This window comes from Fusarium oxysporum, chromosome III (genome assembly GCF_013085055.1).
Source record: "Fusarium oxysporum Fo47 chromosome III, complete sequence".
NCBI lineage: Eukaryota > Fungi > Ascomycota > Sordariomycetes > Hypocreales > Nectriaceae > Fusarium > Fusarium oxysporum.
Genome location: NC_072842.1, coordinates 3,045,572 through 3,070,664, shown reverse-complemented (window position 1 = coordinate 3,070,664; position 25,093 = coordinate 3,045,572). Strand labels below are relative to the sequence as shown.

The 25,093-nt window shown below is 49.9% G+C and overlaps 7 protein-coding genes across 7 annotated transcripts; 2 read left to right on the top strand and 5 right to left on the bottom strand.

Annotated features, from left to right (window-relative positions):
* Window positions 1-116: 116 nt before the first annotated feature.
* Window positions 117-2,999, bottom strand: FOBCDRAFT_23839 (MCM2/3/5 family-domain-containing protein). The gene is made up of 5 exons (XM_031176796.3): window positions 2,860-2,999; window positions 2,545-2,798; window positions 2,361-2,494; window positions 388-2,308; window positions 117-329 (listed from the first exon to the last, which is right to left on the bottom strand). The coding sequence occupies exons 1-5, from the start codon at window positions 2,906-2,908 to the stop codon at window positions 243-245; spliced, it is 2,445 nt and encodes an 814-aa protein (XP_031047929.2). The 5' UTR covers window positions 2,909-2,999; the 3' UTR covers window positions 117-242.
* Window positions 3,000-3,352: 353 nt separating this feature from the next.
* FOBCDRAFT_290372 (P-loop containing nucleoside triphosphate hydrolase protein) lies at window positions 3,353-7,164 on the top strand. Its single transcript, XM_031176795.3, has 2 exons — window positions 3,353-3,541; window positions 3,599-7,164. Exons 1-2 carry the CDS (start codon window positions 3,425-3,427, stop codon window positions 7,106-7,108), a joined length of 3,627 nt encoding a protein of 1,208 aa, XP_031047928.2. The 5' UTR covers window positions 3,353-3,424; the 3' UTR covers window positions 7,109-7,164.
* A 10-nt stretch (window positions 7,165-7,174) lies between these two features.
* On the bottom strand, window positions 7,175-8,399 carry FOBCDRAFT_23832 (uncharacterized protein). Its single transcript, XM_054703853.2, has one exon. The coding sequence runs from the start codon at window positions 8,276-8,278 to the stop codon at window positions 7,220-7,222; it is 1,059 nt and encodes a 352-aa protein (XP_054559828.1). The 5' UTR covers window positions 8,279-8,399; the 3' UTR covers window positions 7,175-7,219.
* A 709-nt stretch (window positions 8,400-9,108) lies between these two features.
* On the bottom strand, window positions 9,109-11,270 carry FOBCDRAFT_198841 (uncharacterized protein; the record flags this gene model as incomplete). The annotated part of the gene is made up of 2 exons (XM_031176793.3): window positions 9,109-10,853; window positions 10,907-11,270. The coding sequence occupies 2 exons, from the start codon at window positions 11,268-11,270 to the stop codon at window positions 9,109-9,111; spliced, it is 2,109 nt and encodes a 702-aa protein (XP_031047926.3).
* Window positions 11,271-11,945: 675 nt separating this feature from the next.
* FOBCDRAFT_290366 (P-loop containing nucleoside triphosphate hydrolase protein) lies at window positions 11,946-17,345 on the bottom strand (the record flags this gene model as incomplete). The annotated part of the gene is made up of 5 exons (XM_054703852.2): window positions 11,946-12,356; window positions 12,415-16,645; window positions 16,718-16,799; window positions 16,854-16,880; window positions 16,938-17,345. 5 exons carry the CDS (start codon window positions 17,343-17,345, stop codon window positions 12,224-12,226), a joined length of 4,881 nt encoding a protein of 1,626 aa, XP_054559827.2. The 3' UTR covers window positions 11,946-12,223.
* Window positions 17,346-19,667: 2,322 nt separating this feature from the next.
* On the top strand, window positions 19,668-22,014 carry FOBCDRAFT_23806 (P-loop containing nucleoside triphosphate hydrolase protein). The gene is made up of 3 exons (XM_031176790.3): window positions 19,668-20,109; window positions 20,165-21,495; window positions 21,552-22,014. The coding sequence occupies exons 1-3, from the start codon at window positions 19,944-19,946 to the stop codon at window positions 21,582-21,584; spliced, it is 1,530 nt and encodes a 509-aa protein (XP_031047923.3). The 5' UTR covers window positions 19,668-19,943; the 3' UTR covers window positions 21,585-22,014.
* Window positions 22,010-25,057, bottom strand: FOBCDRAFT_178945 (uncharacterized protein). Its single transcript, XM_031176785.3, has 5 exons — window positions 24,795-25,057; window positions 23,545-24,741; window positions 23,375-23,491; window positions 22,557-23,321; window positions 22,010-22,495 (listed from the first exon to the last, which is right to left on the bottom strand). Exons 1-5 carry the CDS (start codon window positions 24,936-24,938, stop codon window positions 22,364-22,366), a joined length of 2,355 nt encoding a protein of 784 aa, XP_031047918.2. The 5' UTR covers window positions 24,939-25,057; the 3' UTR covers window positions 22,010-22,363.
* Between the last annotated feature and the right edge of the window lie 36 nt (window positions 25,058-25,093).

Genomic DNA, 25,093 nt, shown 5'->3' with positions numbered 1-25,093 from the left:
CTGGTGTTTGAAACCCGAAATATGCATTGCTTCTTTGCAAACCATTTGTGCTATAGGAACAATTAAAGCTTTATGCTTGTATATTACAGCTGAGTTATTGGTTGGTGTTTGTTGTGATAGAAACTTCATGCCTAATTCTCATCATTGACAGAGCTCTACCAGCAGACTATTCTCATCTACCTTCATATGCCGAAACGCCAGACCTTTACATAGAACATCTCACTTCATTACATGCCCAGTTCTCAGAAGTCCATGTCATCCTCTTGGTCGTTATCAGGGTCGCTGTTGACAAATACCAGTCTTGCACCGTTCCTGGTGGTTTGCCAGATCTGTTAACGATTGTTAGTGATTTGTTCAGGTACGAAGGAATGTCTCTTAAAAGCTTACATCCACGGAGGTATACTCTTGCACAGCGTTGGACCACTGGTCGGCGGTAAAGCCCTGGGCGATGACTCGCGCCTTTAATTGCGTCATACTCAGCTCAATACCGAGCTCTTCCTCGCCAGCGGCATCTTCGGGACGGCATTGGCCGGCATCAGCAAGCTGCTTGACGAAATTGTAAATCCTGCTGCTGGGATCCATGCGCGCTCGACCAGTGCCAAGATCATTGTTCAGACTTTCTTTGCTAGCCTCGACTAGTCTGAGAGCCTCATCAACATCGTCTTGAGTGACCTCATTGCTGAATCGAAGTCGGGCCAAGGCCTGGGCCAGACGGACAACACCCAAGAGGGTACGAGGGGTTGTGTGGGTAAACTGCTTGCCCTTCTTCTCAGCGCGCTGCTGCTGGTCTCGCATGCGTACGTATGTCTTGATCATGTACTCAGAGACAGTTTCAGGAACAACAGGTCGGTATGTTCTTGCTTGAGCGATGTAGGATCGCACTTCATGAGGACTGAAGACAACATTACCAGTGCCGATATCGGGATGTCGGCTATTCATGTGCACAAACGCAACGTGCTTGGCAAGCTGTTCGTCTGTTTCGCGCGTAGGGGTATCAAGAAGCAGGAATAGGATATCGAAACGGGACAAGAGCGCAGCGGGGAGGTTGATGTTTTCGACAGGGGAGATGCGAGGATTGTATCGTCCATAAACAGGGTTAGCGGCGGCAAGAATAGAGGTGCGGGCGTTGAGGGTTGTTGAGATTCCGGCCTTTGAAATGGAAATTGTTTGCTGTTCCATTACTTCGTGAATGGCAGTACGGTCAGTCTCGTCCATCTTGTCGAACTCATCAATACAGCAGATTCCGTTATCGGCCAGGACGAGAGCACCACCTTCGAGAACCATTTCATCCGTGACAGGATCACGCATAACAGCAGCCGTGAGACCGACACCACTGCTTCCACGACCTGAAGTGTAGACGCCACGAGGGGCGACTTTTGAAATGTACTTAAGGAGCTGAGACTTGGCCACACCAGGATCACCCATCAAGCAGATGTTGATATCGCCACGAATCTTCATTCCATCTCCCATTTCCTTCGTCACACCACCAATAAGTAGAAGAAGAAGAGCCTTCTTGACATCAAGATGTCCGAAGATTTCGGGAGCAATCGACTTTGCCAACAGTTCGTAGACTTGGCCAGTCTGGCGGTATTTTTCAATCCGGCGGACCAGTGTGGGGTCAACAATCATCTCACTGTACGCCTTTTTGTGTTGGAGAACGTGATGTGCCTCGAGATAAGTATCAGTGAGCAGGCCAGCCTTCATCGCCTTGAAACCTGTATAAGGGGTGGGAAGGAAGATGCCTGAGATATCGACAACATCACCAGGGTTAATCTGGCGGACAAGAGTGCCATGGCAGAGGACGGTAAGACTTCGAGGAATCTGACCAATTGGGACCTGCTCGGCCATCTCCTGGACCTTGACCTCCTGGAAAGGCAAGAACTTTGAGGCTCTTGAAGAAGGGTTGAGTTGACCCTTGGCCTGGTTCTGCCTGCAGTCCTCGGAGGGGCACATAGTTAAGGGGCCATATTGCTTGTCAGTAACAGGCTGGAAGATTTCACAGCCACATCTGTCGCAAGTGTAGGCGCTGACTTGAACGATGGGTTTGACATCAGAAACTCGAGTGGCGATCGCGCGAATGGTAATAAGATGACCCAAGTGCTCGCCGCGCACTTGTCGAACTGCCAAAGCTTTTGAGGATTGGCTTGAGGTGCTAGTCCTGGGCTTGAACACGAGGGTGTACCTGCGAGTGAGCTCGGCAGGGAACTTGTCATCTGCAGCAGTAGGGTCTCGCTCAGCGGCTTCGTCCAGTTCTCGGTTTCGGATTTGTCGTCGAGCCATCAACACGTCGAGAACATCGTCCTTGAAGCTATTCGCTGGTTAATGCGGTGCATCAACATTTAGGTCACTTGAGTACTCACTTCACATCTGCGCTCATTGGAGGCATGACCTCATCCACAGCTCGGGAAAATATTTCGACGTAGTGTTTTGTGTTCATCTCGATGGAATCAACAAGTCTCATACTTTCCTCACCATCGAACGCTTGGTTCTCCCACTATAAGCTTGTTAGTACTTTGCCGGAGAAAGGAATATCGCAAATCATACGGTTGCTAAATCGTCAAGATCAATCGTCGCCTCGTCAATCGTTCGATCGGAGAGTTGCTGCAGCATATTCTTGTACTTGTACTGAGGAGCACGGCGCTCCTTCGCTTGTTGCCGGTTCGCATCTTGCCCATCCTCCTCCATTAAATCGTACTCGTCGTCGAGGTCATCTTCTCCGATGGTGATATTGCCTAGTGCGGTTGTGATGGTTTGCTCTGGCGATGTCTTGAATCCTGTCAAGAACTCCTGGAAGGCGTCTATACCGATGATTAGCTTATGCGGAGAGCTGAGTACAGTAGCAGCAGGAAATATACTGACGTTGCTGCTTCTCATAGCTGACAGGGGCCTTGAACTCGCGCAGCGCCATTGTGAAGAAATCTTATAAGGATCTCAAATTTGAAGAGCGCTGTAAGTCAAGTTTGTGCGGTGCGGTGCTGTATAGTACAAAGCGAATGGAGAGATGCGATCGCGATGCACAAATTGAGTGGACTTGGGGCCAGTCGCAGGGGGGCAACCGTGGTTGCGATGGGCCCTCCCTTCCAAGCGCGCACATCAAACGCGTCTTTTCGCGTTTCGCGACGCACAGTCATATGTAGAGTTTAATTGACACCGCCACAGCCACAGCCACAGCCGCCACCTACAGCGGTATCGCAGGAAAGCATGGGCCACCCGCCGAAACCGTAAAGCTGGGGAAGGGGACGGGGATGATCACCGAGCACGTGTAGGGACCTCGGCTGCGGGACGAGAAAGGGACTCCAGATCGGAAATGTTTCGGCACCTGAGCTGAGGTGTTCTGCTTCTTCCCACAGACAAGTAATAAAATCCTCCCGCGAGAGGTCGACTCAATCGAATTCGAGAGTCTTCTCAATTGCCTAAGTGCATCATGCCTCCCAGACGAAATGCGCAGTCCGTCTCGGCGGAAATCTCCCTATCTCACCTCAAAAGCTGTTTGGTCAACCTTCCTACATCACTGGTCTCGCTCCTAGTCAATGTCAATACTGTAGGAACTTTCTTCTTCACTGATTTGCTCTGGCGATTTTCTGACCATAGCTTATAGCCTGCACAAAATGTCATCATTGAGCTCAGCTATCGTGAGGCCTCGCCGACTGGAGCCGGCTCCCAGCAACGCTCCATATTCGTAGGATGGACAGGCATGCCCAGCAAAAGGAGGACCGCTCCTCCTGGGACCCGCGATGGACCCAATGGCTCGCGATCATCCCGCGATCAGGAGGTTCAGCTTGTCGAACTTGATGCCACACTAGCCAAGTCACTAGGTATTTCAGAAGGGCAGAAGATCATGGCCACCATTCATCTCGATCCTCCGTTGGCGCATACGATCAACATTGAACCCCTTACACCGGAGGACTGGGAGATTATTGAGCTACATGCGACATTCCTCGAACTGAATCTCATCTCTCAAATTCGAGCGCTCCCGAACCCGCTATACAAAATTGGCGACAACCCCGTCGAGCCCCATGCGTTGACACTACATCTATCTCCGACATCGACCGCAAATATTAAAGTTATTTCACTGGATCCTTCGCCTCCGGCCGACTTGCCATTCGCAAAGATATCCCCCGATGCCGAGGTCATCGTTGCGCCAAAGACGAGGCAAAAGAGCTCGCACAGCTCGGGCGACCACCGCAGCGTAGCCAGCACTTCCAAGTCCAAACGAAGCGCGACCAGTACGGTGCGCCGGCGAAGCGCCAAGGAAGAGCGGAGACCTACTATGTTTCTGCGTGGTCTTGACCGAAGCTCATGTGAAGAATGGTTTGATGAAGGGCCCCTGGTTCAGGACTTGAGTGTTTGGGTTGATCACGACCTTGTCTCCGGCGAAGCCTTCAAAGGGGTCAACTACGTCGCGGTTGATGTTATTAGACCAGCTGGTCTGCAACAGCCTCAGCCAGAAGAAGGCGGCGTTCCTGCTGGGACGACTGCGGCCACAAAAGTCATTGCTCATCTTAGATCATGGATTGATCCTCCCAACAGTCAATCAGTTGCTCTTTCGTCACCCCTTTGTGCAAGTCTTGGGTGTTCTGGCATGGTTGGCGGGATAGTAAAGCTTCAAGCAGCTCCACAGCAACTCCCCAAGACTGCGGTTCAGAGCATCAAGGTTTTTCCTTTCGCCACAAGTGCAAAGACAGTCGAAGGCCTGCGGTTTGGTGGAGAATCCAAGGCTGAGAAAGAAGAGTCTGCGAAGCGATTCCGACAGATCTATGCCGCTACTAGAGGTACTGATGGGCTTCTTCAAGGGCCTCTGACAGACGGCTCCATCATGGGCTTATATGAAGGCCTCGATCCTCCTCAGGGGTGGGAAGGCGGCATCATTAAATTTACCTTTGGTGGTGATTTTCAGGAGAACAAAGACGCTGCGAATTGGCTTCTTGGACTCGACACTAAACTGCCTATTGACTTTCAGCCACCGACTCCTCGACCATCCCGGCTGACCGAGACGGACGGGTTTGAGCGTCAACCAACCCACGATTCGCTCCTTGTTGGAATCGACTCCTTGCTGGATAATTTACAGTCTAATCTTGTGCACCTTTCTTCGGTCCTTCTCACTGGTGGCATGGGATCCGGAAAATCTTCTATTGCTCGATACTTGGCACAAAAACTTCGACAAGATTCATTATTCCATACATTATACTACCCTTGTCGGAAACTAGTCAATGACGAGACACGAATCTCAACGATAAAGGAAACTTTGAACCGTTTGTTCGCCACTGCCAGCTGGGGTGCACGCTTAAACGGGAAAGCTGTGGTAGTTCTTGATGACCTGGACAAGCTTTGTCCTGTAGAAACAGAACTTCAGGTTGGCAATGACAATGGAAGGAGCAGGCAAGTCGGTGAGATCCTGTGCTCGATCGTCAGACAATACTGTACCCGCGACAGTGGTGTTGTTCTCCTGGCCACAGCTGAGGGCAAGGAGTCAATCAATGGTGTTGTAGTCAGTGGCCATGTTGTGCGCGAGATCGTCGAACTCAAGGCACCTGATAAGGAATCGAGACGTCGAGTGATGGAGTCTATCGTCATGCAGGATGCCATGACGGCTGACGAAGCTCAGACACAGTTCAGCGATGAAAGTCGACCACAAACTGCTGACGGCAGCATGACGGAAGACAGTGGTGCTTGGATGGACGGCGCTAGTCATGCGAGCAAGGAGAGCCGTCCGGCAAAGACGAGCGGCTTCATCTTGGACCCAGACCTTGACTTTCTTGACATTTCTGGGTCTACAGACGGCTATATGCCTGGCGACATCAATGTCCTTGTGTCTCGCGCGAGGAACGAGGCTATCATTCGTGCCATTGCCGAGTCGCCAGACTCGACAGGCGCCATTCACTTGGCAAGGGCTGATTTTGATAAGGCCCTCAAGGGGTTCACGCCAGCCTCATTGAGGAATGTGTCACTGCAGAGTTCGTCAACAAGCTTCAAGTCCATTGGAGGGCTGCAAGAGACACGACAGGTGCTCCTGGAGACGCTACAATACCCGACTAAATATGCGCCAATCTTTGCGCAGTGTCCACTACGCCTTCGATCTGGCCTTCTTCTTTACGGATATCCCGGCTGCGGTAAGACGCTTCTTGCCAGCGCTGTTGCAGGCGAGTGTGGCCTCAATTTCATCAGTGTCAAGGGTCCTGAAATTCTGAACAAGTATATCGGTGCCTCTGAAAAGAGTGTCCGGGATCTGTTTGATAGGGCCCAGGCTGCGAAGCCATGTGTACTCTTCTTCGATGAGTTTGACTCCATTGCACCTAAGAGAGGGCATGACTCTACAGGTGTTACGGATCGTGTGGTAAACCAGCTTCTCACGCAGATGGATGGTGCCGAGGGATTGTCAGGTGTCTACGTGCTGGCAGCTACTTCACGGCCTGATCTGATCGACCCTGCTCTTCTTCGTCCCGGCCGTCTGGACAAGTCTTTGCTGTGCGATATGCCTTCCCTGGAGGATCGTGTCGACATCATCAAGGCGCTGTTTCAAAAAGTCAGACTCTCGGACGAGCTGACCGAATCCGATGGGCCTCTGACGGACATTGCTCGCCGTACTGAGGGCTTCTCGGGTGCTGACCTCCAGGCTCTTGTGTCCAATGCTCAGCTCGAGGCTATTCACGATGTTTTGGACGTTGATGGGCCTACAGTCACTTCTAAACGAACCAACGGAACCGATGGCAAGTCGAACACCACACCTAGCTTCGTCCAGTTCCGTTACGGCAAAGACGCCAAACCCCTTACCGAAGCGACTCCAAAAAGCAAGTCCGCTGCTCTGGTCGAGAACGCATCTATTTTAGCAAAGCTTGAAGAGATCAAGATAGCTCGTAAGAAGTCGAAGCAGATCCACGGGGCTCCCGCCGCCAACACAGATGCCAAGGCGGAAAGCAGCGATCAGAGGGAGGTGGTCATCGAACGGGGCCACCTCATAAAGGCTCTGGATAGCACACGGGCGAGTATCAGTTCTGAGGAGAAGGCCAGATTGCAAAGGATATATACCGAGTTTGTTGTCGGTAGAAGTGGCCAAATGAAAGATGGACAGGGAAGTATGGAGATTGGAGGCCGAAGCAGCTTGATGTAAGATATGGATTTGGCATGTATAGAATATCGATGTGAACGTAGATACCAGCATCTTGGATTAAGTTTCGTTATCTTTTGAGATTCTCGATAGACCTTTTTATTTTATAGCTGGTTAAGTGGAGGCGTCTTCAGTAAGAATCTTCTTCATACTCTCAAGAACGGCAGCGTGGATACCCTGCCTCGCTGCAAGCAAGCCATTGTTCCGGCTCAGATCCCTTCCAGCTCCAAAGTCCATATCCTTGCCGTCAAGATCGGTTACTTTGCCACCGGCCTCGGTCAAGATAAGCTGGGCCCCAGCATGATCCCAGATGTGCATTACCACATCGTCAGATGAAGGGATACGCAGCTGGAAATCACCGCCGCCAACGAGGAGTGCCGCATAACGGATGTGTGATGAGTACAGCTCGATGTTGGGGAATTTAGCACCGAAAGAGCTTGCGAGTTTGCGGATGAGGTCGTGACGAGATGTCGAGCCACTCGAGTAGTTGATGATCTGAGCTTCAGCGGGACTTGAGGCTTTGGCGACGCTGTCAAGAGGCTGAGCTGGCTGGAGACCGCTGAAGTCCATCTTGCGAATCGTGGTGCCTTGTCCGCGAACTGCGGTGAGCATAAGACCCAAACCATCCTTGTCGATGGTTGACTCTGCAACTGTATCGTCCACAGGCTTGAGGTTTGCACAGCCCAAAACACCAACGACCTCCTTTCCATCCTCTACCAAGGCTAGGGAAACAGCGTATTGTTCCCCCTTGAGGAACGTAGCTGTTCCATCAATAGGATCCATTACCCAGAATCGCCCCTTTCTCCCACCCTGACCGCGTCCTCCAAGATCAATCACCTCAAGAAGCTCATCAACATCTTTGGGGCTCGCAAGGAGGGCATCATCGTCTGCGTTCTCGAGGTGAGCGCCAGAGGCAAGTTCCCAAACACGCTGCTTCAAGGCCGGATCTTCTCTAAGAGCGCTGGAGTCTTCCTCGCCGACGAAGTGGTCACCGGGAAATGCCTTGCGGAGGGCGCTGATGAGAACAGCTTGAGCGGCGAAGTCAGCAGCGGTGACGGGAGAGTCGTCTGCTTTTGAAATGCCACTGACGGTCGATTGGACTCTTTTTGTGAGGATTGATGCCCGTAGCACGGCGAGCTCTGCGATTTGACGCTCAAGGGTGTAGGATGACATGATGGCGTCGTAGTGTTGGTGGAGGTTTCAGGGTTGTTATTTGGTGAGCTGCTGCAATATGCGGTGCTGATAAGAGGTAGCGTATTTTATTATGATGCGATTATTCAGGTGATGTGATGCATGAGAATGAGTGAGAGGACGAGGCGGTGATTTGGTGTTTCCCCACGGATCCACAGCATATCATGATGCAATCAATGAGCGTCGTTTATTTGTTCATGTAAGGATACAGCATGAGACATGAGCAACAACAAATGAATGACCATTTAGTATTGGTAGTTGTGCTCGTACTGTGGCCCAAGATACGAGATGTCTATTTAAGAGGTAATAGGAACTCGAATCGCTGTCTTTCACAGTATTCGTGGTTATTGAATTTATTTGCCCGTCATTCGTCCAAGTCAAGAACTGCAGGATGCTTGGGTATAATCAAGACTTTTCCCCAAAACATCCATTCTGTATAATGCCTCTGATACGGCATTTAAGATGCTAGATTGAGTATCACTGAGTCATCATATGCCACTCCAAATCCAGTATGAAAGTGACCCAATAGACAGTGGCTTGTCTCTCTGGTAGCTATGATGCTACCTAGGCATAGACTATCGCTTGATCAAGTTCGCCATGAAGGCTTCTATACTAATGCGGCACATCAAGTTAATCGTTGGATATTCTTCGATGCACCTTTGAGGGGTTTGGCAGATGCGATGACGCTTAGAATAGGAGACAGCTGGGACTACCATGCAAGCCTTGTCAGTTTATTCTTCATACTCGCAAATAACTCATTTCAGCGCAACGACCCTCAGAAACTTACTTCTTAATGAACGATATGGCATGCTTTATTCATCGTGACAAACAAAAGCGCCAAGATCTACTATATAAACCTCCCCTTTAACCTTCATCTTGACTTGTTGACAATTTCCAAGGTCACAACCCAGTGTTGACAGACTATCCAAGTCATAAACATGATCACTCCCATCTATAGCTGTTTCTGCTTCCTCAACTGACAATCTCTTCGTCTTGATCTTGAGAACTTTCGATGTGTTTGGATCTGAGGATGTGTACTCGATGTAAAGGTTGAATGAGTTGAGCCTTATTCTTTTCGTTGAATCCTTTTTTACTTGTTCCCACGCCGTCGGACTATCGCTTGACTTGTGATCGGAACGCTTCGGTTCTGGAAAATAATTGCTTGACTGGCGTGTTTGATATGTCTCTGGACTTGTGATCTTGTTCGGCTCATACTCGGTCTCCTCGGACGCGATATCATTTGGCTCTCCAACTGAAATACGGGCTTGTTTTTGGATTTTTTCAGTTTCATTGGCCGGTTTCTGCGTCAGAACCATGGTCTCCTGCGAACTTATTGGGGAGTTTCTAGGTATTAAGGAGACTTCGGTGCTCTCAACGTCCAGGCTCTTTGTCTTTGTCTTGACTCCAGCTTTAGATTGTCCTGGTTTCGTTGGTGGCAGCATACATATCGCAGGCCGTTTCTCATCTATCGTATCTAAAACCTCGTTGTTTATCCCAGTATTGGTAAGCGTCATTGCTGGTTGCATATCTTTCGTTTCCCTAGATCTGTTCAGAGAGGCTGTAGAAGTAGCAACTAACGATATTGTGCTCTCCAAAGGGTCAATGTTCTTCTCAAACCCCTGTTGATTTACCACGTTGAGTCTTTCCACAGCAATGCGTTCAAGTTCTCTGACAAATAGTCTCCTAGTCTCATTGAGCCCAGTCGATGGTAGTCTCCATCCAGGATAGATTCTCCCGTGTGTTTTGGGTATCATGTACTTTCCATGGAACGATATAAAGGCGTTACATAGGAAACACGCATCTTTGTTGGAGGCGAGAACTCGGGGAGGCTTCGAGCTTGGGTGGCGCTCAAGGTGCCACATAAGTTGAATTTCAGCGTGAATCTTTGGCTCATTCGTGACTCTCAAAAAGTCCTCCCAGAACTTTTTCGTATTCGTTGCCAGTCTTTGGCCGAAGTTGTCCAAGTCCCAGTTGGTGTTATACTCCTTTTTAAGCTTCTTCAAATGCTCTTCCAACTTAAAACCCACAGTTTCTGCTGGTGGCTTCCCGAATGCTGTGTCGTCAAGTCTGACGGCAATAGTAGAAGTACGTCCAAGTATCGAATACCTCCTCGAAAGCTTCACAAGGGTCCAGGCACAGGTTTTATAGTGCGCCAACTTATGAATGGTGTTCAATAAGCCACTGCACAAGTCCGGTTCCATCCTCGGTCCAATATCTTCGAGTAGCATTGTTGAAAGACTTGATATTCTCGATATATCGGCAAAGGTGTTGATAATCAACTCCAGCTTCTTGTCCAATGCTGATGTGTTGGATGGACCTTGTGCCAACTTGATTTGAAAAGCATCTATTCTGGAAATAAGCACTTGGCTCAGTCTCATATACTCCCTCTTATCGTCATTCATTGTGAATCGAGCCATTTCTTTCTTGACTTTCTTTAATATGGTATCAAAGCCTTGTCTTTGGCCGCGCCTGATGAATCTCGCTCTGCTCATTATTCGGCTTCGACACATAGAGATGACGATACTGATAATCCGACAATGAAGGCTCTCAGAAGATACTGGCCTTTTCATCAGAGGGTTCAGAAGATGCCTGCTTTGGCCCTTGACTCACCTGGAGTCTCCCGATTGAGTGATCTGAATATCTTATCAAACCCTTCCTTGACAGCGTCAAGATACGATGATGAGTTATGACTATCTTTTGCATTGGCTGCAACCATCACCACAACACTAGATTTCTTCTCTTCTACGCAGACTGCTGTGACGCTCATAGCATCATCTCGAATACTCGAAAGAAACGCCAGTGTTGACGTGAGTAACTTCTCATCCTGCAAAGACAGTGCCCTGTTGATGTCTGCTTTGCGTATAGGTTCACAGTCTTGGATACTGTTCTTTTGGGGCTTGCAACCAATTCTACCAAGGTAGTAAAGAAGGGCGATGTTTCGAGCACATTCGATCTCGGTGTTAGTCACTGGCATATCTGGCTGAAACTAGCTAGAACAGGGAGTCGCATAGAATATTGGACATCTCAGAGAAAGCAACTATCAGATATCTACGAAGCAACCATATTTTCAACCTCCATGCCAATAAGCCTGATGACGAGTAACACGCATTGTGGTTGGTTGCAGCCTGCAGGAGGCCGACCAGCGGCAAGCTTGCAGCAGCCTTGTAACAGGCATCACCATGTGCTACATAATCACAGCATTATATATACTGCGTGAAAATATCATACATATCGAGGAGGGACAGGTTACCGCGAACCTTGGAGTTATTCATCTTTCTTTATAGTTTAGAGCTTCTATCAACCCAAGCAGAAGCCATCGCCTGGCAGTTGTTGCTCGTTTCTTTTTTATCCACCGTCCATACCATGCAGTAATCTTCATCTAACAACAATATGGATCTCTACGCATTGTGTTGGTCTCCGCGTCACCTTCTCACCTCCTATTCTTGAGGTGTATTGAGCAGATGACCAATACCGAGCCCCAGATAACAAATCCAGTTCAACAAAGACACGCAACGCTAGCCCAGCTCAAATGCATAAGACGTGCCCCCCCAACGTACCTGTGTATAATCTTGGCAACAGCCAAGTCGATCAAGACGAGACAACTCCACCTATGACAAGTCCTATGCCATGCTATCCGGGTATGATCTGAATCTGAGCCTCAAATCTTTCCACACCTAGCTCTTGCTCAAAATGCAGTGAAGTGTAGTAAAGGGCAAACATGCTGACAGCCCCTGTCTTTTGAGGTATGCGCAACCAAACGCCGATCCTATGCCGGAAACTGAATAAAAAGATGCTCAAGTCATAATGAAACAATATCAGGTATTATCTGCTCGTAACAGGTAGGTAGGTGTGTTTGGTTTGGTTTCGTACTGATTGTTCCTTGTTAGGAATCGTCCGTTGCTTTTCTCAAGCCGACAGTGACGGTGACTATGCACCATTGGTTTTGGTCGAACCGGATCCCTTGCTACGGGAATGTAGAGTGCGATACATGTTGCTCAATCGCTTTCCCGTGACGCTCTTGCTTGTATCATCTACGGGCCACAAAGCTGCCAGAAAGTCCCTATCATCAGTGTTAGTTGGGCCCGTCACAAGAAGCTATCCATCATCATAAGACTTACCAGAAGTTGCTCTTGAGACCTTCGTCAGCAGCAGTGGCCGCCAATTTCTCGTCGAGGAAAGTGCCGATAACGACCAGCTCGACGCCAAAGATAGACGCCCGCTCCTTGCTTGACTTGACGTTGTCCTTAGTTGTAGAGAGAATCCTCTCAAAGTTCTCTCGGACCGGTTTGAGTAGAAACCAGATCATGGCGTCGTTGTCCTCAGCTCTCTTATCTTTGTTGTCGCCAATTCGGCGAAGTTCGTCCAGCCTTCGCAGAGCCTTGGCTCGGCGCTCATCCTGAGGATGCGAGTCATGGGCTCGCTCTCGCTCTCGTTCGCGATCACGATCACGATCACGCTCACGATCTTCACGATGTCGGTCATGTCGTCGATCATCACGACGGTCGTCACGTCGGTCATCTCGGCGGTCTTCCCGACGATCGTCGCGATGACTGTGGCTGAGGCGATGTTTATCATGTCGCCGGTCATCCCGTCGTTCATCTCGGCGCTCATCACGACGGTCCTCATCATCCCGATGACGCCGCTTCTCTGACCTCTCCCTGTCCTCTCCATGCTTACTGGATCGACGATGCTCCTCGATGCGGCGGTGCTTAGGGCTGCGGCTATCTTCATGAGATAGATGTTTCCGCTTGAAATCCGGTCGTGGGGTTCCACGCTCCTCCGCATGGCTTCGGGATCGGTGCAGGTCACCATGGAGGTGGTCTCTGTCGCGGTCGCGAGACTTCTTGCCGTTGTGCGGAGCAGGAGACGCTGTGGCACTCCCGCGGTGGCCATTGGCAAGTGACTTTTTGTTGTTGCGGTGATGATTCTCTACTGCTCGCTGCACAACACGATCATTAGAGTGCTTCGCTTGCAGGACTGAAAGCAGGTACTCTGACCGCCGAACAAGGTGAACGGCGCCAGGAGCCTTCATCTTGTCATTACCCTTGCTACGTTCCTCTTTCTTCTCCACGCGATGTTCTTCGAGGAAGAGTTTGTCTGCCATGTCCAGATCAGGATCGTCGCGAATCTGCGGCCAAGCGCCAAAGCCGTGTCTGTCAATACCGACTAGGAGCATAGCATCTTCCTTAGCGCCCCAAGCACAAGAGTAGCTAGCGGCCTTCGTCGCGTCAGGGAGACGAAATGTGTGCCAGTCATTGTGGCTGCGAATAACTTGTCGGAGAAGTTGAAGCTGCTTCGGACGTTCGATGGCCGTTTCAGCATTGACTTTCTTGAGATCGCCAAAGTCTATCAGGACAGCTTTGCGGTCCTTCTTCGTGAGAGTCTTCCCGAGTCTCTTTTCTTCTTCCACCATCTGAGCATAGTTATCGTCCACGGCCTCCTTGGCTGCCTTGATGAATTCATCGAGGACCGACTTGACGTAGTCTGGATCCCTTTCTTTCAGCTTGGCTTCCTTGATGATTTCATCGCCGCGGTCATCCATTGAGCCGTAACGGAAATAAGCCTTTATTAGACTACGTTGTTCCTTATCGTTCAAAGGGCGCTTAGGGTCGAGAGGCACGGGCCGTCGGTCATCCTCCTCCTTGTCTTGCTGCTCCTTCTGACGTTTCTTGAGGCGAACATCACGCTCGCTCTCTCTGTGGCGGCTCTTGATGGCCGCTCTGCGTGGAGCACTTTCAGCCGCCACCTTCGCAACGTAGGCCTCATGCTGTTTCTTTTCTTCCTCGGCCTTAATTTCGGCGATCTTATCGGCGGGGATAATTTGATCCCAATCAAGGTTGATATCATCCACTTTCACATCAGTAATTTGCATGAAATTGTCCCAGTCGATGCCGCCACTGCTTAGGTTTATCTTGTCGTCGACCTTCGTCTTGGTGACCTCAGCGTTCTCAAGAATCGAGTCAATGTCGAGTTGTTCAAGCCGTTCTTGGTTGCCGCTCTGTTCGAACATCTTAGATGATCGCATCTTGAGGACCATTTGGATATCTTCAGACGAAGACGGGCCTTCGACCCTGAGACCCTTCTTGTTAAGTTCCTCCTTGAAAGCTGCCTTACCATCGTCAGTGACACCAGCCTGGATGGTCAGGTATTCGAGTAACAGTTTGTTGCGAGCCCTTTCGAGAACCTCCTCCTCGACAGTCTCCTTGGACACTAGGCGGTAGATGTTTACAGGACGCTTCTGGCCGATGCGATGGGCACGAGCCATGGCTTGCAAATCAGCTTGAGGGTTCCAATCAGAGTCGAAAATGATGACAGTGTCTGCCGTCATGAGGTTGATTCCAAGACCACCTGCACGAGTAGAGAGAAGGAAGCAAAAGTCATCGCTGTCATCAGCGTTGAAGTGGTTGATGGCCATGCGTCGGGGGCCAGCAGCAATAGTGCCGTCCAGTCTCTGGAACTTGTAACCTCGCAGAGAGCAGTAGTCACCAAGAATATCAAGCATTTTGACCATCTGACTGAAAATCAGGACTCGATGGCCATCTTTGTTTAGCTTGGAAAGAAGTTGATCGAGTAACATCATCTTTCCACTACTGGCAATTAAGCCCTTGATTTGATCTTCACGGCGGACGCTGCCGGCCAGGACCTTCTCCTCAGCACCAGGAAACATGTAAGGATGGTTACTGATCTTCTTTAGTTCCATCATGATATTCAGGAGAGAGTTCTTGTGTCCATTAGTGGCGTCGCAAAGGGCTGTGTAGTTCCTGGTCAGGATGTTCTTGTAGTACTCCAGCTGGACGTCTGAAAGCTCAACGCGGATAATCTTTTCAGTCTTGGGAGGAAGATCTGACTCGACGGTTTCCTTGGTTCGTCGCAGAATGAAAGGTGCAATGGCCTTGTGAAGTTGTTGTAGTTTTTCTTGTGCATCGCTGGCAGAAAGGGAATCAAGATCTTCGTCAATGTCAACTTTGCCGGGGTTAAGAAAGTCGAGCAGAGCAGAAAGTTCGGCCAAGTTATTTTGAATAGGTGTTCCTGTGATCAGGATCTTGCAAGGAATGCCAAAGCTCACCAGCCGGTTGTATAATTGGGATTCACGGTTCTTGAGGCGATGAGCCTCATCAACAGCGAGCGTCTGCCATTTGATAGACTGCAGGAATTGCCAATCCTGGAGAATAAACTCGTATGAAGTGACAAGGACATTGAATTTGGGCTTCTTTGGGTTGCCATCTACGAGCAGCTCGTGCTCACGAATGATTTTTCGAGCATCCTCGGGTCCCAGGTAGACAACATAGTTGATGTCAGGGGACCAATGATTGAAAGTGTCGCACCAAGCCGGGATGACACTGAGAGGAGCAACCACAAGTGATGGTCCCTCCTGACGTCGAGCATTACGGAGCCAGCTGAGGAATGATACAGTCTGCACCGTTTTTCCGAGACCCATTTCATCGGCGAGAATCACGTTGTTGCCCTTTGTCCAGTTCAAACACAGGAAGTTGAGACCCCGAAGCTGAAAGTTGCGGAGTTCGCCGCCTTTGATGAAATCGGGTTGCTCCTCGAGCTTCACCATCCGTGATCTCGTGTCGAGGTTCGTCTCCTTCCGGTCTGACTGCCACGAGCGTGATGCTCGATCAAGGTATTGGTCAATCTGGTCTTGGAACGCGTCGCTGATTTCTGACGCGACCTCCCATGTGCATTCTTCGTACGTGAGGCCCTTCCACTTGACAAGATACTCAGTATCGGCTTCACCGTCTCGTACAGCTACCACTCGCTCGACCTTCGTGTAATCCTCAAATGCTTCCTCGTCTCGCTCGCGGTCAAGGAAAAATTGCTCCTTCGTTTCGGGGGGGATATCATCGCCGACGCGGATGTCCACCTCGTACTCAATCACCTTTCTAAAGTAATTCTCAACTTTACGGTAACCTCGATAATCTCGAATGTCTTGGAACGTCTCCCAAGTGTCATGCAAGTGCGACTTGCCTTGCCACTTTATGAAGTATTCGAAGTCGTTCTTAGTCAACCCATAGGAGATTTCGAATCCGTCTTTGAGCCTATGCCGGACTACTTTTTCTATATATGGTGAATCGTCGATATAGTCAACGGTGTAGGCCATGGGGGCGAGCTCGTCGTCATCATCATCCTCGTCAACGTCGCTCTCTTCGTATGCTCCTTGTTGTACCTGTGCAGCGCGACGACTCGACCAGCGCTTTTCAGCAAGGGCGAGATCTGGCTGTGCCTCGCGTTGCATTCGAGCCTTCTTCTGCAGGCTCTTTGCGCGAGCACCACCATATGTGTCGGAGTCGGAGTCGGAATCGGCTGTGGAGGCACGTAATGTTGGAGTTCCAATCTTGGATGCTGAGATGACCGTGTTAGACCGTGATGGTGGCGAGGGTAGGCATTGCACATGAGAAGAGATCGGCAACTTACAAGGACGGGAGGATTCAACACGTCGTCGTTTGACTGTACGACGGTTGACAGGGGGTTCAGAATCCGAATCATCAGATTCGACCTGCATACGTGAGTCAATGATATATCCTGATACCGAATTGCGGTGATGACCTACAATCTTTCGTTGTTCTCGAGGTCGCGTCTATCTTCTTGTCAGCAAGCTTGAAGAGAGTTTGAGTGAAAAATTTTCACAACGTACACTTCTTCTCAACCCATAGAGCTCTGGATTAGCCTTGATATACTCGTCTTCCTCGACAGGAGCTTTGCGCTTGGAGGCTCGATTCGAGTCGGTAGAGCTGTCGCGGTCTTCCATCGCGTCTTCGTTCTGTGATGGGAGGCTCTCCTCCATATCGAAGTCTCCGTCATCAGACGCATTGTCTTCGCTGGATTGTTCACTCGCTGACATGTGTGTATTGTCGTGGGCAATATTGGAATCGTTGTTCGCCTCGTCTGAGGATGCCGGTGATGGTTGATCGAGCGTGAGATCGGGGGCATCATGCGAGTCGCTATCGGTTGCATGATCTCCTGTATCAAACGACATGCTGATTCCATCAACCGGCGACAAATGTCCATTGGAGGGACCCCCCAAAGTAGGGGTGGACATCATGTTGGTGATGATACAGGCTACCTACTGAGGACGCGACGATATTAGCTGATATTCTAGCCTGACGTGTGCGCTTGAGGGATTAACGGAATGACGCGACTCCGGCGACCCATAAACGACCCCTAGAACGTCTGAATATTTGGGAAACGGTAGAGATGAAGTACTTGTCGCATCCCGTGTAAGTTATCGATGGCCGCTTGATGGAAACCCCGAACTCGCAATTGAGAGAACCAGGTAACTCGGGTGCGGCGTATCGGGCCACAGGAGGGTCCAGACGAACGTGGAGCATCGAATCCATCAAATTGCATCGAATTATTGCGTATATAAGGCTCTTGAGGAAGCAATATCGTGATGGGCAAGGCCGAGGCCGAGGCGGGATCGACGATAGGCGACAGGCCAGCAAGCCAGAAGCGCGGTAGAGACTAGAAGGGGCAGGAAGGGTAGGGGAAACTCACAAGTCATTAAAGTATAACATGCAGACGAAAGCCAACATGTAGATAGTATCGGCTGTCTGTCGGGAAGTGTTTGGGGGTATCGGGGGCCCGGTGACGTGGGTAGGGGACGGGAGAATCAATTTGGTGGAGAGGCAGGAACCTGAAGATTTGGATTGATTGCACGGGGGGTGAGAGGCTGAGAGCACCTGAGAGGTGGAGCGTGTGTCACGTGATCTTAAACCACCAATCCACTGACGCGAGAGCAATGCCCAAATGACAGCGAATTTATAGTTGATAAGTAAACACAGTATAATGCAGAGCTTTGGGTATCGTTACCTGATTATGCTTTTCAACTTGCATCAATATGTCCGCTTCTGACTGTTTGGGTTTGAAGTTGCATCTATTTCTCGATGTGTATTATTTTTCTGTTGCGTGTATAGCCAATGAACGTGACAGACTAGCGCCACTACCCTGGATAACCAAGGACCGTATTGTTCTTATTGAGAGTTTGACTGTAGTGGCGAGGGCGTGAGTCCGGGTACTAGGTATCTAGGTAGAGCCTACCTTAATGAATTGGTGCTTCTGCTGACTATTCTACTTTTCTATCGACGCTCTTCTACTTTAATCTCCCAACTCAGTGCTGAAAATTAGGACCAGAAAGAAAGTGACTGTTATACGAACGAATTAAGGCAGATCGCACAACCGATTTAGCTTCTCTCTATTTACATATACCTACATATGTTCCAAATAACAGTACACAAATCCGATATGGTTTACCTTCAACGCCCTCTATTCACTGGAAACAGTATCATACTAAATTTATGTTTTGGTCGATAATGCTTGTCATGTGGCACAGAGAGCGGATTGGCCCATGTTAAATGGTAAAATTGTTACCTTGAACTCATAATACGGGGCGGTATTGTGTGCAATATGATATTTGACACCTGCTATAAGCCACCGCGACCTCAACTCTGATGTGATATAATCCAATGCATAGGACGTGTTTGTTGACACAGAGCAGAGTGGTGTGTAGTGTGAGTGAGTCAGCTCTGTCCGGTTCGGGTTCCTTTCTACGAAAAAAGGCACCGAATTATTCACCTGATGGATTGACACCTTGAAGAACCTAAGGTTAGAGTCATGTTAGGGGATGGCAAAAAGCTCAAGTTCGATCCTAAGAAGGGGGAAAACATAGTTTGATAACTTTTGGATAGACCTCTCTACCTACTACGTAGGTATTTGGCGACTCAGAGAGACATATGTACTGAATCAGGAAGGCCCATGAGTTGCCATAAGGTAGTCGTTGAAGTTGACAATATGTTAATGGATGGCTGCAGCAACAACGTCATGCAAAGCCAAGGTCACATTCACGTTGACTGTTAGATACCTACCTGAGTATAGTAGTTTACTCGACACGCGAACCTCTTAATTTAGTAGGTCCACAGCCCCCCCGCCAAACCTATGACAGGGCCTGAAAATTGGATTACCACCCGCACAACCCAAAGCCCGACCTTGGAAGTTCTTTTAACCTTGATTTCTCCCTCCGATTTTCTTTCTCACCGTGTATTCCGCTGTATAAAGAGCATCGGCGAGCGCCAGCGACTCACTGTATCTTGCGCGCTCGAGATCCCTTGGTCGTCGACCTCCGTCTCTCTTTTCTACCCACGAAACAAATTTTACCCCACCGAAATCGCTTTGAAGCGACGTTTGCTACATCACCACAACAATGTCGGACAAGCTCACCCGGTACGTCAATGCGATCGGCACGAAGCACATAAACAATGCAGAGGAAGAAGAAGAGGCGCTGACATGCAATCAACAGTATCGCCATCGTCAACAGCGACAAGGTCCGTCATTAGCATGATCACCAGCATCAGCATCACCATTGCCCCGCCAAACATTTTCTGACCCCTCCTTTTAGTGTCGCCCTCGAAAATGTCGACAAGAGTGCAAAAAGTCTTGCCCCGTCGTTCGCAGCGGAAAACTCTGCATTGAGGTCCAGCCCGACTCTAAGCTGGCATTCATCTCCGAGTCCCTCTGTATCGGTTGCGGTATCTGCCCCAAGAAGTGCCCTTTTGACGCCATCACCATCATCAACTTGCCCACCAACCTCGAAAGCCAGGTCACCCACCGATATGGACCCAACAGTTTCAAGCTGCACCGTCTGCCCATGCCCCGACCCGGCCAGGTTCTTGGTTTGGTCGGAACAAACGGTATTGGAAAGAGTACCGCTCTGAAGATTCTTAGTGGAAAGCTCAAGCCCAACTTGGGCCGACACGACAACCCTCCTGATTGGGAGGACGTTATCAAGCACTTTCGCGGTTCCGAGCTTCAGAGTATGTAGCTGCCTCAAACCTGGGAGGAACCGAGTTGTTACTGACTTGTAACCAGACTACTTCACCAAGCTCCTCGAAGATGACCTCAAGGCAGTTGTCAAGCCTCAGTACGTCGACCAGATCCCCAGGGCGGTCAGGGGCCCCAACAAGAGTGTCCGCTTCCTTATCGAGAGTCGTGCCTCGCTTGGAAATATGGAGCAGGTTGCCAATGTTCTCGAGCTGAACCACATCATGGACCGAGATATCAACCACCTTTCTGGTGGTGAGCTTCAGCGTTTCGCTATCGGAACCGTTGCCGTCCAGAATTCTGACATCTACATGTTTGACGAACCAAGTTCATACCTTGATGTCAAGCAGCGTCTGAGTGCTGCTCTGATCATTCGCTCCCTCCTCCGTGACAACGACTATGTCATTGTTGTCGAGCACGATCTGTCTGTTTTGGATTACCTCTCTGACTATATCTGTGTTCTGTACGGAAAGCCCGCCGTCTATGGTGTTGTCACCCTCCCGCACTCCGTCCGTGAAGGCATCAACATCTTCCTTGACGGTCACATCCCGACTGAGAACTTGCGATTCCGCGACGAGTCTTTGACTTTCCGTATTGCGGAGACTACCGATGATTTCGCTATCGACAAATCTCGTGCCTTTACCTACCCTAAGATGGAGAAGACTCTCGGCAGCTTCAAGCTCAACATCGAGGCTGGTGACTTCACCGATTCCGAGATCATCGTCATGATGGGTGAGAACGGTACTGGAAAGACCACATTCTGCCGCCTCTTGGCTGGAGCCCTCAAGCCTGATAGTCAGAAAAGCGTCCCTGAGATGCGAATCAGCATGAAGCCTCAGACTATCACCCCCAAGTTCGATGGCACTGTCCGCCAGCTTTTCTTCAAGAAGATCAAGCAGTCTTTCCTGTCTCCGCAGTTTCAGACCGACGTCGTTAAGCCTCTCAAGCTCGATGATTTCATTGATCAGGAAGTCAAGAACCTTTCTGGTGGTGAACTGCAGCGTGTTGCCATCGTCCTTGCCCTGGGTATCCCTGCGGACATTTATCTGATCGATGAGCCGTCGGCCTATCTCGACTCTGAGCAGCGTATCATTGCCTCACGAGTCATCAAGCGATTCATCATGCATTCCAAGAAGACTGCTTTCATTGTTGAGCACGATTTCATCATGGCCACGTACCTTGCCGACCGTGTCATTGTATTCGACGGACAGCCTGGTATTGATGCTCATGCCAACAAGCCCGAATCTCTCCTTACCGGCTGCAACACCTTCTTGAAGAACCTCGACGTCACTTTCCGTCGCGATCCCACCAACTACCGCCCCCGTATCAATAAGAGCGGATCTCAGCTCGACCAAGAGCAGAAGATGAGCGGCAATTTCGTAAGTTCAAACGCTGTAGTCGCACAAGATGATTATTCACTAACATGTTTTTGCAGTTCTTCTTGGAGGAGACCCCTGATAAGAGCTAAAGGCGTCCATAACGAGATTTTCCCTTCTCTCGATGGTGCATCTCACGGCGTTTGGGGCGTTCAAAATGGAAATGGGCAAAAGCAGCGAGTCTTGGGAATAGATGATGACCGCAGCGTCAGCGAGGATGACGACCCAGATGAATAACGACGGTGACGGCAGAGTGTCTCCTCTTGTCTGGTCCTACGAAGCCTTCGTTTTTATCTGGTTTTCTGTCTTGACGGGTACTCGAGGTGTTTGGAATTCTCGGGAACTTCTCTGTCAACGGCAAATGGCTTGCTTCGTAGATTGAGGGACAATTGATGTATTAGGATCTCTGCCGTCCACGGTTTCCCACCTCGCGGGAAACAATTGACATTATTAGAACGGCCGTTAGTTAGTCTTGCAATAGTTTCAATTACACAGACATTGGATCGTATAGCAAAAGCTATGAATTAAAACATTAAAACGAGGTCAATCATCCTTACTATTTCTAATTCTTGTACACGCCCATCTGGAGGATTGACTACCATCTCAACAAATTCACAAACAATAAACCTAGACTAAGATAAGAAGCGGGAAAGACACATACTGGTCAAAAGACTGCTTCTGGAAGCAATGTACTCGCCATGTCTCCACCGTTGTGGTACTGGGCGGCCGTGGCGACAAGGGGCCGCAAGCCTGTACTCATGTGTCATCTCGCCGGACGGACCTTGTCAGGGGTTTTGACAATGCCAGTACGTACTGAGAAAGAGTGCAACCAAATGCTTTAACCATAGCTTTCGACATACGGTTCCAGTTTCTAATCCTCCTCAATCTCGCCCTCTTCGCTGCCGGAGTGAACATCCTTGGTTGTAGGTGGAGGGGTTTTCTTACGAGGACGTTCTTCAGCACGAGGCGGTGTACGCTCTCGAGACCGTTCCCTCTTAGTTCTCTAGTTCATGTTATCAGTTATGCTTTCTCCAGTGTAATTGAAGGTGGCTTTATATTCGTACCTTAGCATCGCGCGAATCACGACGAGTGTATTCGTCTTCATCGTCTGGACGACGACGTCGAGAGCCGGATGGACGCTCATCCCCATAGTTAAGTTCGTCGTGTGATCCCCGGTCGGTGCGACGGCGATACAGTCTCTCGCGTTCATCTTCTCGATCTCGTCTTTCGCGATCGTAGTAGCTGTCATCATCACGGCGTGAGCGAGAAGGACGATCGTAATCTCTTTCCCGCTCGCGATCACGGTCTCTTTCTCGCTCACGACGAGGTGGTGGTGACAAACGGCTTCTATCTGCACCCAGAAGACCCTCGGCCATGGTGGATTTACGGTGATTACGCTCCCGCTCAGCGATAGCCTTGCGTCGGTCCGCTTCGTAGGCATCGGGCTCCGGACTGCGACTTCGTCGAGAACCACGTCCACCACTACGATGAGATCGCTCACCTCTAGATCGTTCCCGCTCACGACGATGCATGTCTCTTTCGCTAGACATACGATCACGTCGCCTATAGCTTCGATCCGCTTCATCTTCCTTCTCTCGCAGCCGGCGAATGTGCTTGTCAAAAGCATTGCGTCGTGCATCTTCGGATGCAACGGCCTGGAACTCGTCTGATTTCAAAAGTCGAGATCGTACCTTGTCATATGTATCACTCAAGGTGATAGGGGGCTCCATGCGCTTCATGTAAGCACGTAAATCGTCAATAGCTCTGCGTTGTTGGCGTTCCGACTGTCGATCGTCATCTCCTCGCTTCGAAGAGCGTTTTTCGCGAAGCTGATAAGTTGTCAGCACAGAGACAAAACTCAACATCAATTAGGTCAACTTACTCGATCGAAGATGAGCTTGAGAATATCAGGTTCAATGTTAGCAGTCCGTCGATCATCCGTCATGATGGAGAGGAACTCTTCAAAATCGCTCGTAGGCGTAAGATCAAACCGCTTGTCCTGCAAATTGTTACCAACCAATTACCAAAGCTTCATCAGGAGCAACAACTTACTTCGAGAACATCCAAGACATCGTTCCTCGGTCCACGCAGCCCACGTTCCTCCTCTTCAATAACATCCCAGAAAAGCTCTTGAGGGGTCGAGCCACTTTGGCCTACGGCGTCGGTATAGCGATTGTCATTCTCAATGAGAGGAACGATCTGACTCCATTTGGTTCCGGCATTAATTTTTCCATTGCGGCGAAGTTCAGTAAGGAGGGACTTGAAAGCGTCACGAGCCTTGCGCTCTTTTCTGAACTTTCGGTTCTTCTCCTCCTGCTTTGTGTCGTTGAACCTGCGCTCCAGGGCCTTCATATGGTTTTGGAAAGCAGTCAAAATGTCAAACTTGGTAAGAGCCTGGTACTTTTCGTCATTCTGGAAAGGCGGGGTAGATGAAATGATACCTTGAGCATCAGCCCATCGAGTGTATGGCTCCAAGTTGAGCTTGGGAAGCAAATCGATGAGGCCATCCATAGCGTTCTTCCTAAGAGTCGTCTGCTGCTCAGCGTGTGCCTTCTTCAGGCTGATGATGTACTCTTCAAAGAGCTGCCGACGCTCACTCTCATTGTTGGTAGAACGGAAGATGGTCTCGCCTTCAATAATCGGACGTGCGGTCTTCCAACGGGTGTAATGGGTGATCTCAGGGTGCCTTTTCAGCATAGTCTCGAAGTCAGCGCGGAGTTTAGCCAATCTTTCCTTGGCTCGCTCCTTGTCCTGGACAACAACATCCTGACAATACTTATCGAAAGCAGCCTTACGATCCTTAGGATCCTTGATGGCACGAAATTGCGGGTCTCGCGCAGTTGCTCGAATGGTTTGTTCCCAAGTCCAGTCCGGCTGGACTCCGCTTCGTCGAAGAAGCTTAGCAAAAGCAGCCTCAGCCTCTTCAGTGGTGGCGTATTCGGGATCGTTCGTCGCGGGTACAAAAGCCTGGACTTTGGGGTCGTTTCCATACGTGATCTGACGAGACTCAGGATAAGTGTCGCGTTGATCGCGATATTGGTCGTATGGTGCTTGGTTGTAGCCGCCTGCGCTGGCGGGAGGCGTGTAGGGGGTTGCAGAAGCAGGGGTCGCGGGCTTGCTTGTTGTGCCGAGGGCGGTCTTGTAGACATCGGGCATCTCCCAGGAGCTCTGTTTCGTCTCAGTATTATACCAATACTTTCGGCCTCCCTCCGCAGTGTATTCCTTCCATGGCTGGTTCGCGAGAGCGCGCTGTGGCTTGTTAGCAATAACGTACACATCAATGACGGGCACTGGATACCGACCTCAGCTGAGCTCATCATTTCCTCGGGCTTCGTCCATTGCGTGGCTTTAGTAGTCGAATTGTAATAGTATGCTCTTCCATCCGGCGTATGGTGCTCCTGCCAAGCTGTAACAGGCTGGCCATAAGGAGAGCCGAAGCCGTTCATCTTGAAAGTACTGTCACCTGGTGCAGCTTATGTACGCGACACAAATCGCCCGCTTCAAAGTAGTGGCGGGATTCCAGGTCGTGATAAAATGATGGCGATGTGGTGAGAAGGATCAGCCAACACGGAGGTAAAGGTAGAGATGGTCGATTTCGGCA

Excerpts from the sequence above, each read along its gene's own strand:
- FOBCDRAFT_23806 (XM_031176790.3), top strand. The coding sequence starts at position 19,944 with ATGCCCCGACCCGGCCAGGTTCTTGGTTTGGTCGGAACAAACGGTATT. Across the intron at positions 20,110-20,164 it reads TCGCGGTTCCGAGCTTCAGA|ACTACTTCACCAAGCTCCTC; the intron begins GTATGTAGCTGC and ends ACTTGTAACCAG. Across the intron at positions 21,496-21,551 it reads AGAAGATGAGCGGCAATTTC|TTCTTCTTGGAGGAGACCCC; the intron begins GTAAGTTCAAAC and ends ATGTTTTTGCAG.
- FOBCDRAFT_290372 (XM_031176795.3), top strand. The coding sequence starts at position 3,425 with ATGCCTCCCAGACGAAATGCGCAGTCCGTCTCGGCGGAAATCTCCCTA. Across the intron at positions 3,542-3,598 it reads TCCTAGTCAATGTCAATACT|CCTGCACAAAATGTCATCAT; the intron begins GTAGGAACTTTC and ends CATAGCTTATAG.
- FOBCDRAFT_23832 (XM_054703853.2), bottom strand. The coding sequence starts at position 8,278 with ATGTCATCCTACACCCTTGAGCGTCAAATCGCAGAGCTCGCCGTGCTA.
- FOBCDRAFT_23839 (XM_031176796.3), bottom strand. The coding sequence starts at position 2,908 with ATGGCGCTGCGCGAGTTCAAGGCCCCTGTCAGCTATGAGAAGCAGCAA. Across the intron at positions 2,309-2,360 it reads CCAATGAGCGCAGATGTGAA|CTTCAAGGACGATGTTCTCG; the intron begins GTGAGTACTCAA and ends ACCAGCGAATAG. Across the intron at positions 330-387 it reads AAGAGTATACCTCCGTGGAT|ATCTGGCAAACCACCAGGAA; the intron begins GTAAGCTTTTAA and ends AATCGTTAACAG.
- FOBCDRAFT_178945 (XM_031176785.3), bottom strand. The coding sequence starts at position 24,938 with ATGAACGGCTTCGGCTCTCCTTATGGCCAGCCTGTTACAGCTTGGCAG. Across the intron at positions 24,742-24,794 it reads AAATGATGAGCTCAGCTGAG|CGCGCTCTCGCGAACCAGCC; the intron begins GTCGGTATCCAG and ends AACAAGCCACAG. Across the intron at positions 23,492-23,544 it reads ATGTCTTGGATGTTCTCGAA|GACAAGCGGTTTGATCTTAC; the intron begins GTAAGTTGTTGC and ends AACAATTTGCAG.